The 12,367-nt window shown below is 42.7% G+C and overlaps 1 protein-coding gene across 12 annotated transcripts in view; it reads left to right on the top strand.

Annotated features, from left to right (window-relative positions):
• SMARCA2 (SWI/SNF related BAF chromatin remodeling complex subunit ATPase 2) overlaps positions 1 to 12,367 on the top strand; it is a 224,175-nt gene that overhangs the window by 56,459 nt on the left and 155,349 nt on the right. For all 12 annotated transcript variants that reach the window (XM_082632252.1, XM_082632254.1, XM_082632253.1 and 9 more), the window contains 2 exons: positions 36 to 165; positions 6,203 to 6,595. In XM_082632252.1, the coding sequence (XP_082488378.1) occupies positions 36 to 165; positions 6,203 to 6,595 (523 nt within the window). The remainder of the gene's footprint in view (positions 1 to 35; positions 166 to 6,202; positions 6,596 to 12,367) is intronic.

Raw genomic sequence — 12,367 nt, 5'->3', positions numbered from 1 at the left:
AGAGACATCTGACTGATATTCTGTAAATGTTTCAGCCCATTGATGGTATGCACGACAAGGGGGTTGTGGAAGATATCCATTGTGGATCCATGAAGGGCACCGCGATGCGACCTCCTCACCCAGGAATGGGCCCTCCCCAGAGTCCGATGGACCAACACAGCCAAGGTTTGTGTCTGCTACATACCTGATTTTGGCTCTATACCACAGTCTTTCATCTTTCCTATTGGTTATTTTAATTATGACTTCCAGAGGACGTGTTGAAGGAGGGTGGAATCCAGCTGGCTTCTTTTCCCTGTAGAAATCTCCCCTTATCCCCACCAGCGCAACTTTATGGTTGATGTGGGCAATTCTCTTTGCAAAATCCTAGTAGTTTTACTGGCCACCATGTGTCCAAGCACTCTGCAAAGTGCTTTGTGTACTCCATGCAGAATCTTTACCCTGATCTTGTGAGATAAATTATATTACCCCAGTTTTATAGATGGAGAGGCTAAAGCTCAGAGAATTTACTTTGTTTTCTTAAGTTTGCACATCCGGTAAGTGACAGGGCCAGAAGGAGACTCCAGGTCTGCCTCCTAACAACAGCATAGATGTGAAGGTAAGATGAGCCACCCGTGTCCCTTGAACTGTACACTCCTACTTTGTAAGGTGGCTTTTTCTGGCCGTGGAATAACCTGTCATTGCTGGTGGTTGGCTCTCTTAGTCTCTTAGGGCTGCCGTAACAAATTACCACAAGCTGGGTAGCTTAAAACAATAGAAATGTATTCTCTCAAAGTGCCGGCGGCCAGAAGTCTGAAATCAAGGTATTAGCAGGGCTGTGGTCTCTCTGAAGTTTTTAAGGAAGAATCCTTCTTTGCCTCTTTCTAGCTTCTGGTGGTTGCCAGCAATATTTGACATTCCTTGGCTTGTAGATCTGTCATTCCAATCTCTGTCTTGCTCTCCACATGACATTTTGCTTGTGTGTCTGTCCAGAGTTCCCTCTTCCTATAAGGACATCAGTCATTGGATTAGAGTCTACCCTAATCCAGTGTGACCTCATCTTCACTTGATTACATCTGCAAAGATCCTGTTTCCAAATAAGGTCACATTCACAGGTACCAGGGGTTAGGGTTTCAACATTTCTTTGTAGAGGACACAGTTCAACCCACAATAATGGCCAAATCGATATATGGTAGATTTCTCTTCTCCTGGGTGCCTTTTCTCCTCATTATTGAAGGCATATTAAAGATATCTCAGGGGCTTCCCTGGTAGTGCAGTGGTTAAGAATACGCCTGGCCAATGCAGGGGACACGGGTTCGAGCTCTGGTCCTAGAGGATCCCACATGCCGCGGAGCAACTAAGCCCGTGAGCCACAACTACTGAGCCCGTGAGCCACAACTACTGAGCCCACGAGCCACGACTAATGAGCCCACACACCATGAGCCCGTGCTCCGCACCAAGAGAAGCCACTGCAATGAGAAGCCCGTGTACCGCAATGAAGGGTAGCTCCTGCTCGCCACAACTAGACAAAGCCCGCGAGCAGCAACGGAGACCCAATGCAGCCAAATAAATAAATAAATAAATAAATAAAATAATAGAGATACCTCGAAGTCTTTTGGATGCAATGTAACCTCTTTTCAGAATCATTATATGGACATTTCAACATGCCAAGGGCATGATTAGTCCAGCACTAATTAATGTGTTGATATTTTAATTCCAAGTTTATGCTTTATGTGTTGTTGTATATACTTTTTTGTAATTTAATGTATGTGAGTTTTTTTCTCCATCCATGATCAGACATCCATCAACCCAAGGGAAGATTTTTGACTGTGAGGGTTTAGAGAAATGTATTTGCTTTTAAATACATATATATATATTTATATAAAAGCAAGTCATGGAGGCATAGGAGTGCATCTTTACTAATATTCGGACAGTTTTGTTTTTTTTTTTTCTTTTTTTTTCTGCGGTACGCGGGCCTCTCACTGTTGTGGCCTCTCCCACTGCGGAACACAGGCTCCGGACGCGCAGGCTCAGCGGCCATGGCTCACGGGCCCAGCCGCTCTGCGGCATGTGGGATCTTCCCGGGCCGGGGCATGAACCTGTGTCCCGTGCGTCGGCAGGCGGACTCTCAACCACTGCGCCACCAGGGAAGCCCACCTGTCATTTAAATTCTAAAGAGCCAGGTGTGTTCATAGAGCTAATGTAGATCTCATTTTAATACCTGGGAGGTATAGATGAGTTATATTCAGTGATTCTCAGAGCTAGTGGTGTCTCTGTCTGCTCCCGGCTTTGCAGTACCTCTAGCAGTGGGGCCCTAGGAAGACTCCGAAGAAAAGCACTTGAAATGCGTGAATTATAAGTGAGCATTTTTACTTTTACGTATCTTAAAATTTCTTTCATAGCTCAGTTCCTTTCTTCAACTTCTAGAATGATGATTTTTCCTGGAATCTCCAATACTTGGCACAATGTCTAGCACATAATTGGAAATTTAGTAAATTTTGTTCAAGTAGGTAGAGAAGTGAATTTATGTATTCAAAAGTCAATGCTTTTTAATAGATCTTAATTTTTATATAATTTCTGTAAGTTAGAGTTACTTTGGAATGCAGAAGTCTGCATTAAGTTAAATGGAATCAGAACTAGCACGGAATATTTTTTGCTATAATAGTAAAGTGCCTTGTAAGCTGGGGAATTAGTTATTTAAAATATGTCTTTGAATAAAGTAGTATTGGTATAATGCAGTCTTATTCTATATAATTATGTAAAAAGAATTCAGACTCCATAATAGCATATATCTTGAAAAACCCCATCGTAGGAAACTATTTATAAACACACAGGTACAGAGAGGTGTGGTATTGATCGGAAAACTGCCAGCTTTAACTACCTAGCAACATATTAGGTTATTTTAAGGTATTGGTTGAGAAGCAAAATCATTTCCTTCAATAAATACTGAATTGTGTACCTTATGGTCCCAATGATAACGTTGTTTATTTTTAGTCCATTGGCTAGAAAAAGCCTTTAAAGGCAAGTATATAATATTTAATGTTTGTATGTGTGTGTGTGAAGAGAAAATTCATATAAAATTGGCACTTAAAAATTCAAGTTTATTAAAAGGAGAGAGGTGATTGCCTCTCTCTGAGGCAAGGTGAAACTAGGGAGATAATGGCCCTTGAAGATGAGGGAAGGAAAACTTCCAGTTTTTGACTACTTTTTTTTTAAATGAGCAAATCAAACCAGATTTCAAAAAAGCGCAGATTCTGCATCAACACAGTCATCCTACAGACAAAGGTATTTCACTCTCAGGCAATTTCTTCACTGTTATCTCAACTAAAGATAATTATGAAAATACGTTATGTTGTATCATTTAGATTCTGATTTTCCTGAAGTTTTATGGAATGCAAGTCATGTCATTAAAAAAAAGAAATCTCTCTCTCTTTAGCTGAAACACTGTCACATTTTTAATGTCATACTGTGATAGAATGATTCTGTTAACATCCCCTATAAATTCTAGGCAACAAATTTTCCCACCCCCAGTTTCTTCTTCTTTCCACATTTGAGGGAGAATTTTGTTGTATTGATTAATTCTGGAAAATGGTTTTTATTCCACTCTTAGTTTCTTAGCAAATGTGAGGTTAAATGAACTATTTTACTTAATGTAACTGTCTCATCTTCGTAACTTTGCCTTGCCAGGAGTTCATAGCTGAAAAGAGCGATTTGATGAACAGCGTTACACAGTTGCATTTAGATTGGATCTTCTAATGTTCTGGTCTGTTGTATTAGGCATCCTGTGATTTATCATGGGTAAACTATAATTGATGATGCCCTCAGGAAGGAGGATGGACCAGAAGGCAGGAGACATGACCCATTTTAACACCTGGTTGTATCCCTTCTACCATGAAAATGTCAGTAACTGTAGTAGGAAGTTTTTCCTCCAGTGGTAGATGCAGGGTTGGTCAAAAAGGTGTTAGGAAGGTGCTTTCCTAATGAACAAACTACCATTTTGCACCAGCATTACAAATAGGAGGTGAATGTTAGCCTCATTAAGAAGGAAGGATGTTAATGAGGAAGTTAAGTGTATGTTATCGCTATTCTCTAAATGTTTATTGTTATAAATAACAACATCCTGGGATTTAAATTTCTGCTTGTCTTGCAGGCTGATTTCAGGGGCATTTTTCTTGGCTAACTTTTATGACCAACTAGAATCCTAATGGCTGCATGATTTTTGTGCTCCCTTATAGAGTAGGGATTTGGGGAATGAGTTAGCAGTTTTTCCATTCCTCTTCAGGGCAGGATTACTCTGAATGGAGTTCTACAACTCACCAATTGATAGAACAAAACCTACTCTTGTCTTAGAGGATCAGGCTAAATTTGTTTTCCTCTCCAAATGGCAATTTGAGGTAAAAGTAACTGTATCCTTTATTTTCTCTAGTCTTGTGGATGATGATGATGAGTCCCCAGGCAATGTGGGTCAGATATTCCTGGGCCGCTGTGATTCCACATAGATGCATAGAGCTGTCTTGGCTCACATTTGACAAGGGTTCAAACACACAGCAGATGCCTAATAAACTCCTATGTGATGACCTTTGAATTAAGTGTGATGCAGGTGCATTTATTAAAGGCAAAGACCTTTAATATTTTACTTGGGTCTTAGGACACCTTTGAGTTGATGAATTAGCACTCAGTTTGAATTGAAGATAACCTTTTGGATTACAGTAGGCCACTCTGTCCTCTCTTGGATTTCCCTTCAGCAATGCTCAGTCGTGTGTTTTTCTAGGGATTCTTTGTCCAGGCTGTACAGTTCATCTCTTGAAATAAGTTCCTTGAAATTTTTGTGCATTTTGACTTTTCTTTCTTAAGTAAAGTATTCTTAAATTTCCCATTTAGATCTCTTGTAACCGAAGCAGATTACTCTCATTTTTATATTGTATTGTAAATGGTTCTAGAAGATTTTTGAAATGTTCAAGCCTTTAATTTATTTTTATAAAACCAAATTAATGTTAGACCATGGAAAGAGCATACGCCTTGGAATCAAACAAACCTTGGTTTGAATCTTGGAGCTACCAAGATCTGATTGTGTGACCTGGGGTAACTCGCTAACTCGCTTGAGACTCCCTTTCCTCACTTTAAAAAATGAGGTGACAGTACCTATCTTCTGGGGATGTGGTGAGGACTATAGGAAACATGTATACTCCACTCACTTCCCTCTAATTCTTCTTACCATTTCTGTGCTCCCACCAGCCTTAAATCCACTGGCCAGGCTGCCATCTCACCTTCAGTCTACTTGAGTCCACCTTACTCACACATGGCAAAGTCCCCGGGGACTAATGATCCCCAGAGTCATAACCAATGACCAGTGATGGAGTGTAAATACCCCAGCTCCTTCCCTGGGATAATTTGGAGGCATAATTTTAGTTATGTGCCTTTTATCCCAGAACTTGTGCATGAGATTAATCTTCAGGTACCCACTACAGCAACTGGCTTAATCATGCACCCATTACTGGCTACCATCCCTTCCACGTAGCACCTTTCCACAACCCTGCCAGTGCCCCTCTGCCTTCCAGATAAATCAGCTCCACTCAATCCTTCCATCAGTCTCTGTTTCCAGGGAGAACTCAGCTAAAATAGTATGTACAATGCCTTGCTTAGTGCCTACAACAGTGGAGGCCCTCAATCATGGCAAATTATTCATAAAGTGCATTATAATAAACCAAGTAATATCCCCATGAGAGACTCATTCCCCACTACGACAGAGCAGACACCTTCAGGTTCTGTTCTCCAGGTCGGACTACTTTTAACGTATAATACTGTCCCCTGGTGCCCTTCCTTTAGGTGTACAACAGCCACTACCAGTTTACTTTCTAGGACACATATGGCTGTCCATCACTTGAGATGTGGTTAGTCCCAGTGGAGACAGCGTCGTAACTGAATAGGAAGAAAAGAACGTAAAATCTCTCTTTAATAATTGTTATACTTTGAAATGATAATATTTAGGGTATGTCGATTTAAATTATATATTATTAAAATTACTTTTGCCTGTTTCTTTAAATTATATATACATTTGATATATATAAGTTTAAGTTATATAAAAGCCCATAATTATTAAGTTACCTATGCTTTTGATGTCTGTCCATCAGTGCTGTTCTAGAAAATTATCAAAACGTTCGGGAATGCTTCTCCTTCAGGGTCGCGGGGGGCAGCCTGTGACCTCTCCTCTTGTGTTTCATTCTAGGCTACATGTCGCCGCACCCGTCTCCGCTGGGAGCCCCCGAGCACGTCTCCAGCCCTATATCGGGAAGTGGCCCAACCGCACCGCAGATGCCACCAAGCCAGCCAGGGACCCTCATCCCAGGCGACCCGCAGGCGATGAGCCAGCCCAACAGGGGGCCCTCGCCTTTCAGTCCCGTCCAGCTGCATCAGCTGCGAGCTCAGATTTTAGCTTACAAAATGCTGGCCCGGGGCCAGCCCCTCCCGGAAACGCTGCAGCTCGCGGTCCAGGGGAAAAGGACGTTGCCGGGCATGCAGCAGCAGCAGCAGGCGGTGCCTCAGCCCCAGCCGCCACCACAGCCGCAGCCGCCACCACCGCCGCAGCAGCAGGCCCTTGTCAACTACAGCAGGCCATCTGGTAGGTTCATAGGTAACCAAATGAATAACGTGATGGTCCAACTCGAACGAGAAGGACTGCTAACTGCACAGAAGTGCTAGGCTGGTGGTATCAGCCCAGGGCTGACGTAGCCTTCTGTTGCACCTCCCTGGCTCCCTTGTCTCTGCTTCACTTAGTTGGCCACGCTTCTTGGTCTCCTCTGCCTACGTCCTAGGGCAGTGCTTCTTGAACTTTGCAGACTCTGGCACAAGCTGTGGCTATAAGCAAAAAGCCCCGTGATTTCGCATTCTCTTTCAAGCGGTGCGAGGTTTGTCGGAAGCCCGTCTACACACACCCCAGGTTAGGAACCCCTACACCCCGTGCGTTCCGTTGCCAACACGCACGTCTCGAATCTGCTCTCCTTGGGCTATTTCGTGTCTGTTTATTTATTTATTTATTTATTTACATCTATCCCTTTTTGTGAAAAGCATCTGGGGAGGCTTCCAAAGAAGCATACCTGCGGTAAAGGAATTACCAAGTAGAAAATCAGAGACAAAGGGAAGTAGAAATCAAGGTTAGGGAGGTTGGCAATGTGGGGGCCTACAGGAGCTCTCATGGCTGCTGCATTTGAGCTTCCAAGGTGACTCGAGTTTCCTGGCAGTCAGGAAAGGAGACAGGGTCAGGTGCCTGATATTCACCACTCGGAAGGAAGTTGCTTACCAGTTTCTCAGTGGACACAGAGTCTTTTCTAGCATGAGAGTATAAAGTAGCTTTCCCAGGTGGGAACTTTTTTTAAAATTATTGTTATTATTATTGTAAGGGGCACTGCATGGTAGAGGCATTGGTAACATTTGTTCATAACAAAGAGAGTAACAGAATCCACATGGCCTATTTCCCATGTGCCCTGGCATCAGATCTGAAGCTATGACATTATATAATGGGTTGAGATGAGGTAGTCCTTTGTACGACCTTCTGGTGGTCTGGCTTGATCCCACTGATAGAATTCAGAGCTCCAAGGGGCTCTAGGATGATCTTCCATGAATGTTGTTTTCTCTGGGAAGGTTTTGGTTAGCAACTAGATAAGCACAGAGTTTATGGTTCTATTCTACAACAGCTTTGTATTCCAGAGAATTTGAATCTTAGGGAATTTGAATTCCAGGGTGCTTCCTTGTCATTGACACCCTTTCCTGTGAATGGTTCCCTCTCATTTGGGCAGGCCCTGACAGCTGATCATTGCAACTAGTTTGGGATATTGGTCTTCTTCTTAGGTTTTGGGACTTAGACAAAGGGAAAGAGTTCAGATTATTTTTTTTTATTATTATTCTACCTTCTGAGTTTGTAAATGTTTCTTTTCTGGTAGAGGGAACTCTTAGGAGTTGCCTACTAGAAGGATAAACTCATCTTGTTAATTGTAGGTGGAGCCTTAGGCATGGTTTTTTAAAGAGCAAGAAAGTATCGCAGCATCTCTAGGTTTCGGTGTGTTAACCACAGTGCTCTGGTAGGTGGAGGATCCCATGGGACCCAAAATCAGAGATGGAAAATGTTGTACAGGAAAACCATGCATGAAATGGTAGTTTGAACACTCAAGTGTGTTCAGAGGCTTTAAAACTGCAAAAACTAGCTTCAGGAATGCAGCCAGAGAGAAGCAAAAATGTATGTATGTCTACGCACGTGTGTAGCTTGTGCTTACTGAGTGCCTGCTAGCTTACCTTGTACTCCACGCTCAGTAATAAGTACCTGGCACGTGTGGCCCATCTGGGGTATGGTGGGTCAGGATTCAACGCCTGAAGTCTGACTGGAGAGCCCATGGCCTTACCCCCTTCCCCATCCTGGCTCCTTCATGACCAGTAGGCTCATGACAAGGGAAAGGCTCTTTCCCAAGCTCTGTGTACCAAGTGCGGGCATTTCACTCCTGTGCATAGGAAGGAAAAGGATCTCTGCTCCTTCCAGAGAGCCTTTTTCTTCATACTCTAGACACGGTGTCAGCAACATTGGTGACCTTGATATCCTGCATCTCAGTATATGAGGAGCATTAACTAAAGGAGTTCCCAGTAGAGGCTGAATGGTCACAGTCAGATTGTTGGTAGTTTAAGGTGGAAGGAGCGAAATCTGTGCCTCCCAAAAGGTAATTGTGAGGGACTGTGTTACACAGGCACACTTCCCCATGCATCGCAGCTTGTCCTGGGGTATCCCCTCATCATGGACCTCAGCAAGCCTTGTTATTTTTAAAACTGACCTATGGGGCTTCCCTGGTGGCGCAGTGGCTGGGAGTCCGCCTGCCGATGCAGGGGATGCGGGTTCGTGCCCCGGTCCGGGAGGATCCCGCATGCCGTGGAGCGGCTGGGCCCGTGAGCCATGGCCGCTGAGCCTGCGCGTCCGGAGCCTGTGCTCCGCAGCGGGAGAGGCCACAGCAGTGAGAGGCCCGCGTACAGCAAAAAAAAAAAAATGACCTACGCACAATAGGAAAAGTTTCCAGGGTATTGTTCAAGAAAGCAGCAAGCTAAGTGATTCGTTTGAGAAACCCTTTCAGCCAAAGTCACTATAGTGAGATCAGATGACGTAGTAAAACTTAAAGGATGGATTTTCAGTTATCCGGACACTTGTATATAACCAATACTTCACATCCTAACCAACACAATCCTGGGTGCATTTTCTGGATCATTTCCAGAGAAGAGGGCTCCATTTTTTTTTTTTTTTTTTTTTTTTTTTACCCAATGTGTACATCTTCCCTCGCCAGGGTCCTGTCATTAGGGGGAACTTGTTTTTTGTTACTCACTGCTCTTGTCTTTTGTATTTCTAGCAGTCAGGCTTCATTAGAAATGAAAATATTTGGGCAGATAGTGCCAGAGTGGGCAAAGAGGCTATGGATAAAGGAGGAAAGAGGATACTTTCTTCAAATAGAGCAGACTCATTCCTGCCACTGGGAGGGGGAGGTTACATTGCTGATCTTGTCCCCAAATCTCAGATTTCACAGGGAGATGATGACCTTACTTGACAAAGACACTTTTTTTTTTTTGCATTGGTATTTCGGACAAGTTCAAGTAAGACCCAAAAAAAAAGGTTTTTTAAGTTAATATTACTTGTATTAATTGTTTATCACCCTCCTTTTCTTAAATAAATGCCTCTGCTAATATTTCAGGAAAAAATCAATTTAAGTATGTCAGCTTCTCTGGTGGTAGCTGTGATTCCATTTTTCTTTTGTCCCATTTGCCAGTGTCATTCATGTGTGAAGAGAATCTTTTTGGCTGGGGTGATCTTCCTCAAACCTACTCCAAAGTTGTCATTCACCAAAAGTGCCACCACCAGAGAATTACAGTTTGACTGGCGGAAGTGTGCACTGAACAAATAAATAACTCTGGTCCTTGCCTGCTATGGGCTCCACTCAAATCAAACCCAGCGTTTTTCTTTTAATTTTGATTCATTTTTCTTTTTAGAGACTAAAGCAAAATTCAAAATAGGAACTGAAAAGCTTTGGGGTTTTTTTGCAGTGGGTAGGGAAGCCTTCATGGTAGAAAGTGAGAGATTTATTGCTAATTTTTTTCAATGCTTGTCCCTCTCCTACTTCCCCCTCTCCTTTTTTTAGTTATCTAAAATTTCTTCGTATGCTTCATTTAAGCATCATTATTACATTTATTTTTTTCAACCTCTGGAAACCATTTAAATCCTTGTCTAAGGCACAGACTGTTATTTGCATGAACATCCTTCTGTGCAGAAGGTAAAGTGGGAACTCTGTACAGAAATTCTGTACATGTGAGACTTAGGTAATTTAATAATAAGTTTGTTTACCTGTTTCTTAAATTCAGGCATCTAATAAAGATCCCTCCCCCCAACACTTAGCTGCAGTGGGACACCCCTCAGGAGAGTCAGGGCGTATACCTACCTTGACTTCTGAAGTGAGGACTGATGGGAAAACAGACACATTTTGTACCTCTGACAATTAAGCCTAACTCGTTTATATTGGCGAGGGAATAGGAGATAAGCTAAAGAATGTAATTTGTCCTCCATCTGAAGATATCAGGGCATGAGTTCTTATCATTCTGCAGACCATGAGTGTCTGTTGTCGAGATGCTTTCTGTTGATACAGAGAAAATCCATTCAGGCAACTCGACTCCCTGAAGGACAGGCAGAACACCGCATGGTTAGGTAGTTGTGTTCTGGGCACGTCTAATTGCAGCAAGCTGCATTCAGTCCCCTAGCCTCTGTAAAGAGAAGTTTTTATATAATCTGTTGGAGGGAGGATAAAATAGACCCAGGCAGTAAATGAACTTGCAATTTTTAGTTAGGAAGGAGTTTGCTTGTGACTGATGGGGGATTAGCAGGAAGCACATGGCAAACCGACTTATCTGAGTGTTTGTGCTGAGTTGTATTAAACTGTGGAAACATTTTGAAGTTTGCTCTAGAAGAGTGAACTTCCAGATCTGCCGGCTAATACAGCACCAAATTTCCTTGAAAGCCTTTCTTTTGCTGTGGAGCTTTTCTGAAAAGCTGAGTGATTAAACTAGGCTTCTTTACCTTGGTGTCCTTTGGTGGCAGTAAAAATGACCAGAGCTGAGGGTTGGGCACAGAGCCACACTGTCTCACTGAATCCTCACTACCACCCTGTGAGGTGAGTACTGTACTGTTATTATCCCCATTCTACTGACGAGGAGACTGAGGCACTAGGGGCTAAGTAACTTGCTGAGGCTCACACAACCCGGAGGTGAAACTTATAAGTTATTCTGGAAAGAGACAAGGTGCACTTTGTATCTTTTGGAGTTGTAGTCCTTTTGGAATTGGAGATTTGAATATCCAAGTCCACGTTTGGGTCTCTCTGGCTTCTCAATTTTAAGGGTCCTTCAACCACATAAGGATGTCTCTGTATTCATGGATTAAAGAAGCCTAGCTATGTGTATGCATCAGATCTAGTTCACAGTGATGGGCCGAAAATGGCTAGATTTGGAACCAGGGATATCAGACATGCTCTGGATACGTGCCTTTGATCGTATGGTTTTAAAAGTAATGACTTGAGGGCTTCCCTGGTGGCGCAGTGGTTGAAAGTCCGCCTGCCAATGCAGGGGACACGGGTTCGCACCCCGGTCCGGGAAGATCCCACGTGCCGCGGAGCGGCTGGGCCCGTGAGCCATGGCCGCTGGGCCTGTGCATCCAGAGCCTGTGCTCCGCAACGGGAGAGGCCACAACAGTGAGAGGCCCGCGTACCACAAAAAAAAAAAAAAAACACGTGAATATACCTTGAGGAGTTGGCATACACTTCTGCATAAGTATTTACAAGCCATAATGCTAAAGAAGAAAATGCCCAGAGTAAGTGAAATGTGTACACTATTGCACTGGTATGGCTTTTATTGATGACTTATTTAAACTTTGAAAGGAGGAAAAACGCTTTGAGAACTGAATTTAGCGTAATTAGTATGATATTAATCTTATCAGTAAGACCCGGATTTTCTTTTTATTAAAGGGCTTCAGTGTATTAAATCTATTATTTGGTATGCTTATACAAATTCTTCAAATATTTTTAACTCCCAGCTTCTTGAGCTTATGAGGGAAATTCATAGAATCACAGAGAATTAAAGTAATCGTTAGAAATCTCTGTCTCCTCTCTTTTGGCTCAAGCAACCCAGATTAAAAATATCTAGCCTGTTTTAAAGGCCTCGAGGGAAAATATAATAAAAAATGTCTCTCCATATCTCATTCCAATGCTTAACAACCTTAAGATTTAATGTTTAGAAATTGGTTTCTTACATATGGATGAAAGAAACTAAATCTGAAATATTATGAAAAGCTATGCATTATGTAAAAGACCTCCCATTCAGAAAAAAA

This window comes from Mesoplodon mirus (assembly GCF_964341445.2).
Source record: "Mesoplodon mirus genome assembly, chromosome: 1".
Classification (NCBI taxonomy): domain Eukaryota; kingdom Metazoa; phylum Chordata; class Mammalia; order Artiodactyla; family Ziphiidae; genus Mesoplodon; species Mesoplodon mirus.
Note: the sequence above shows the minus strand (reverse complement) of the source record. Positions and strands in the feature narration are given on the sequence as shown.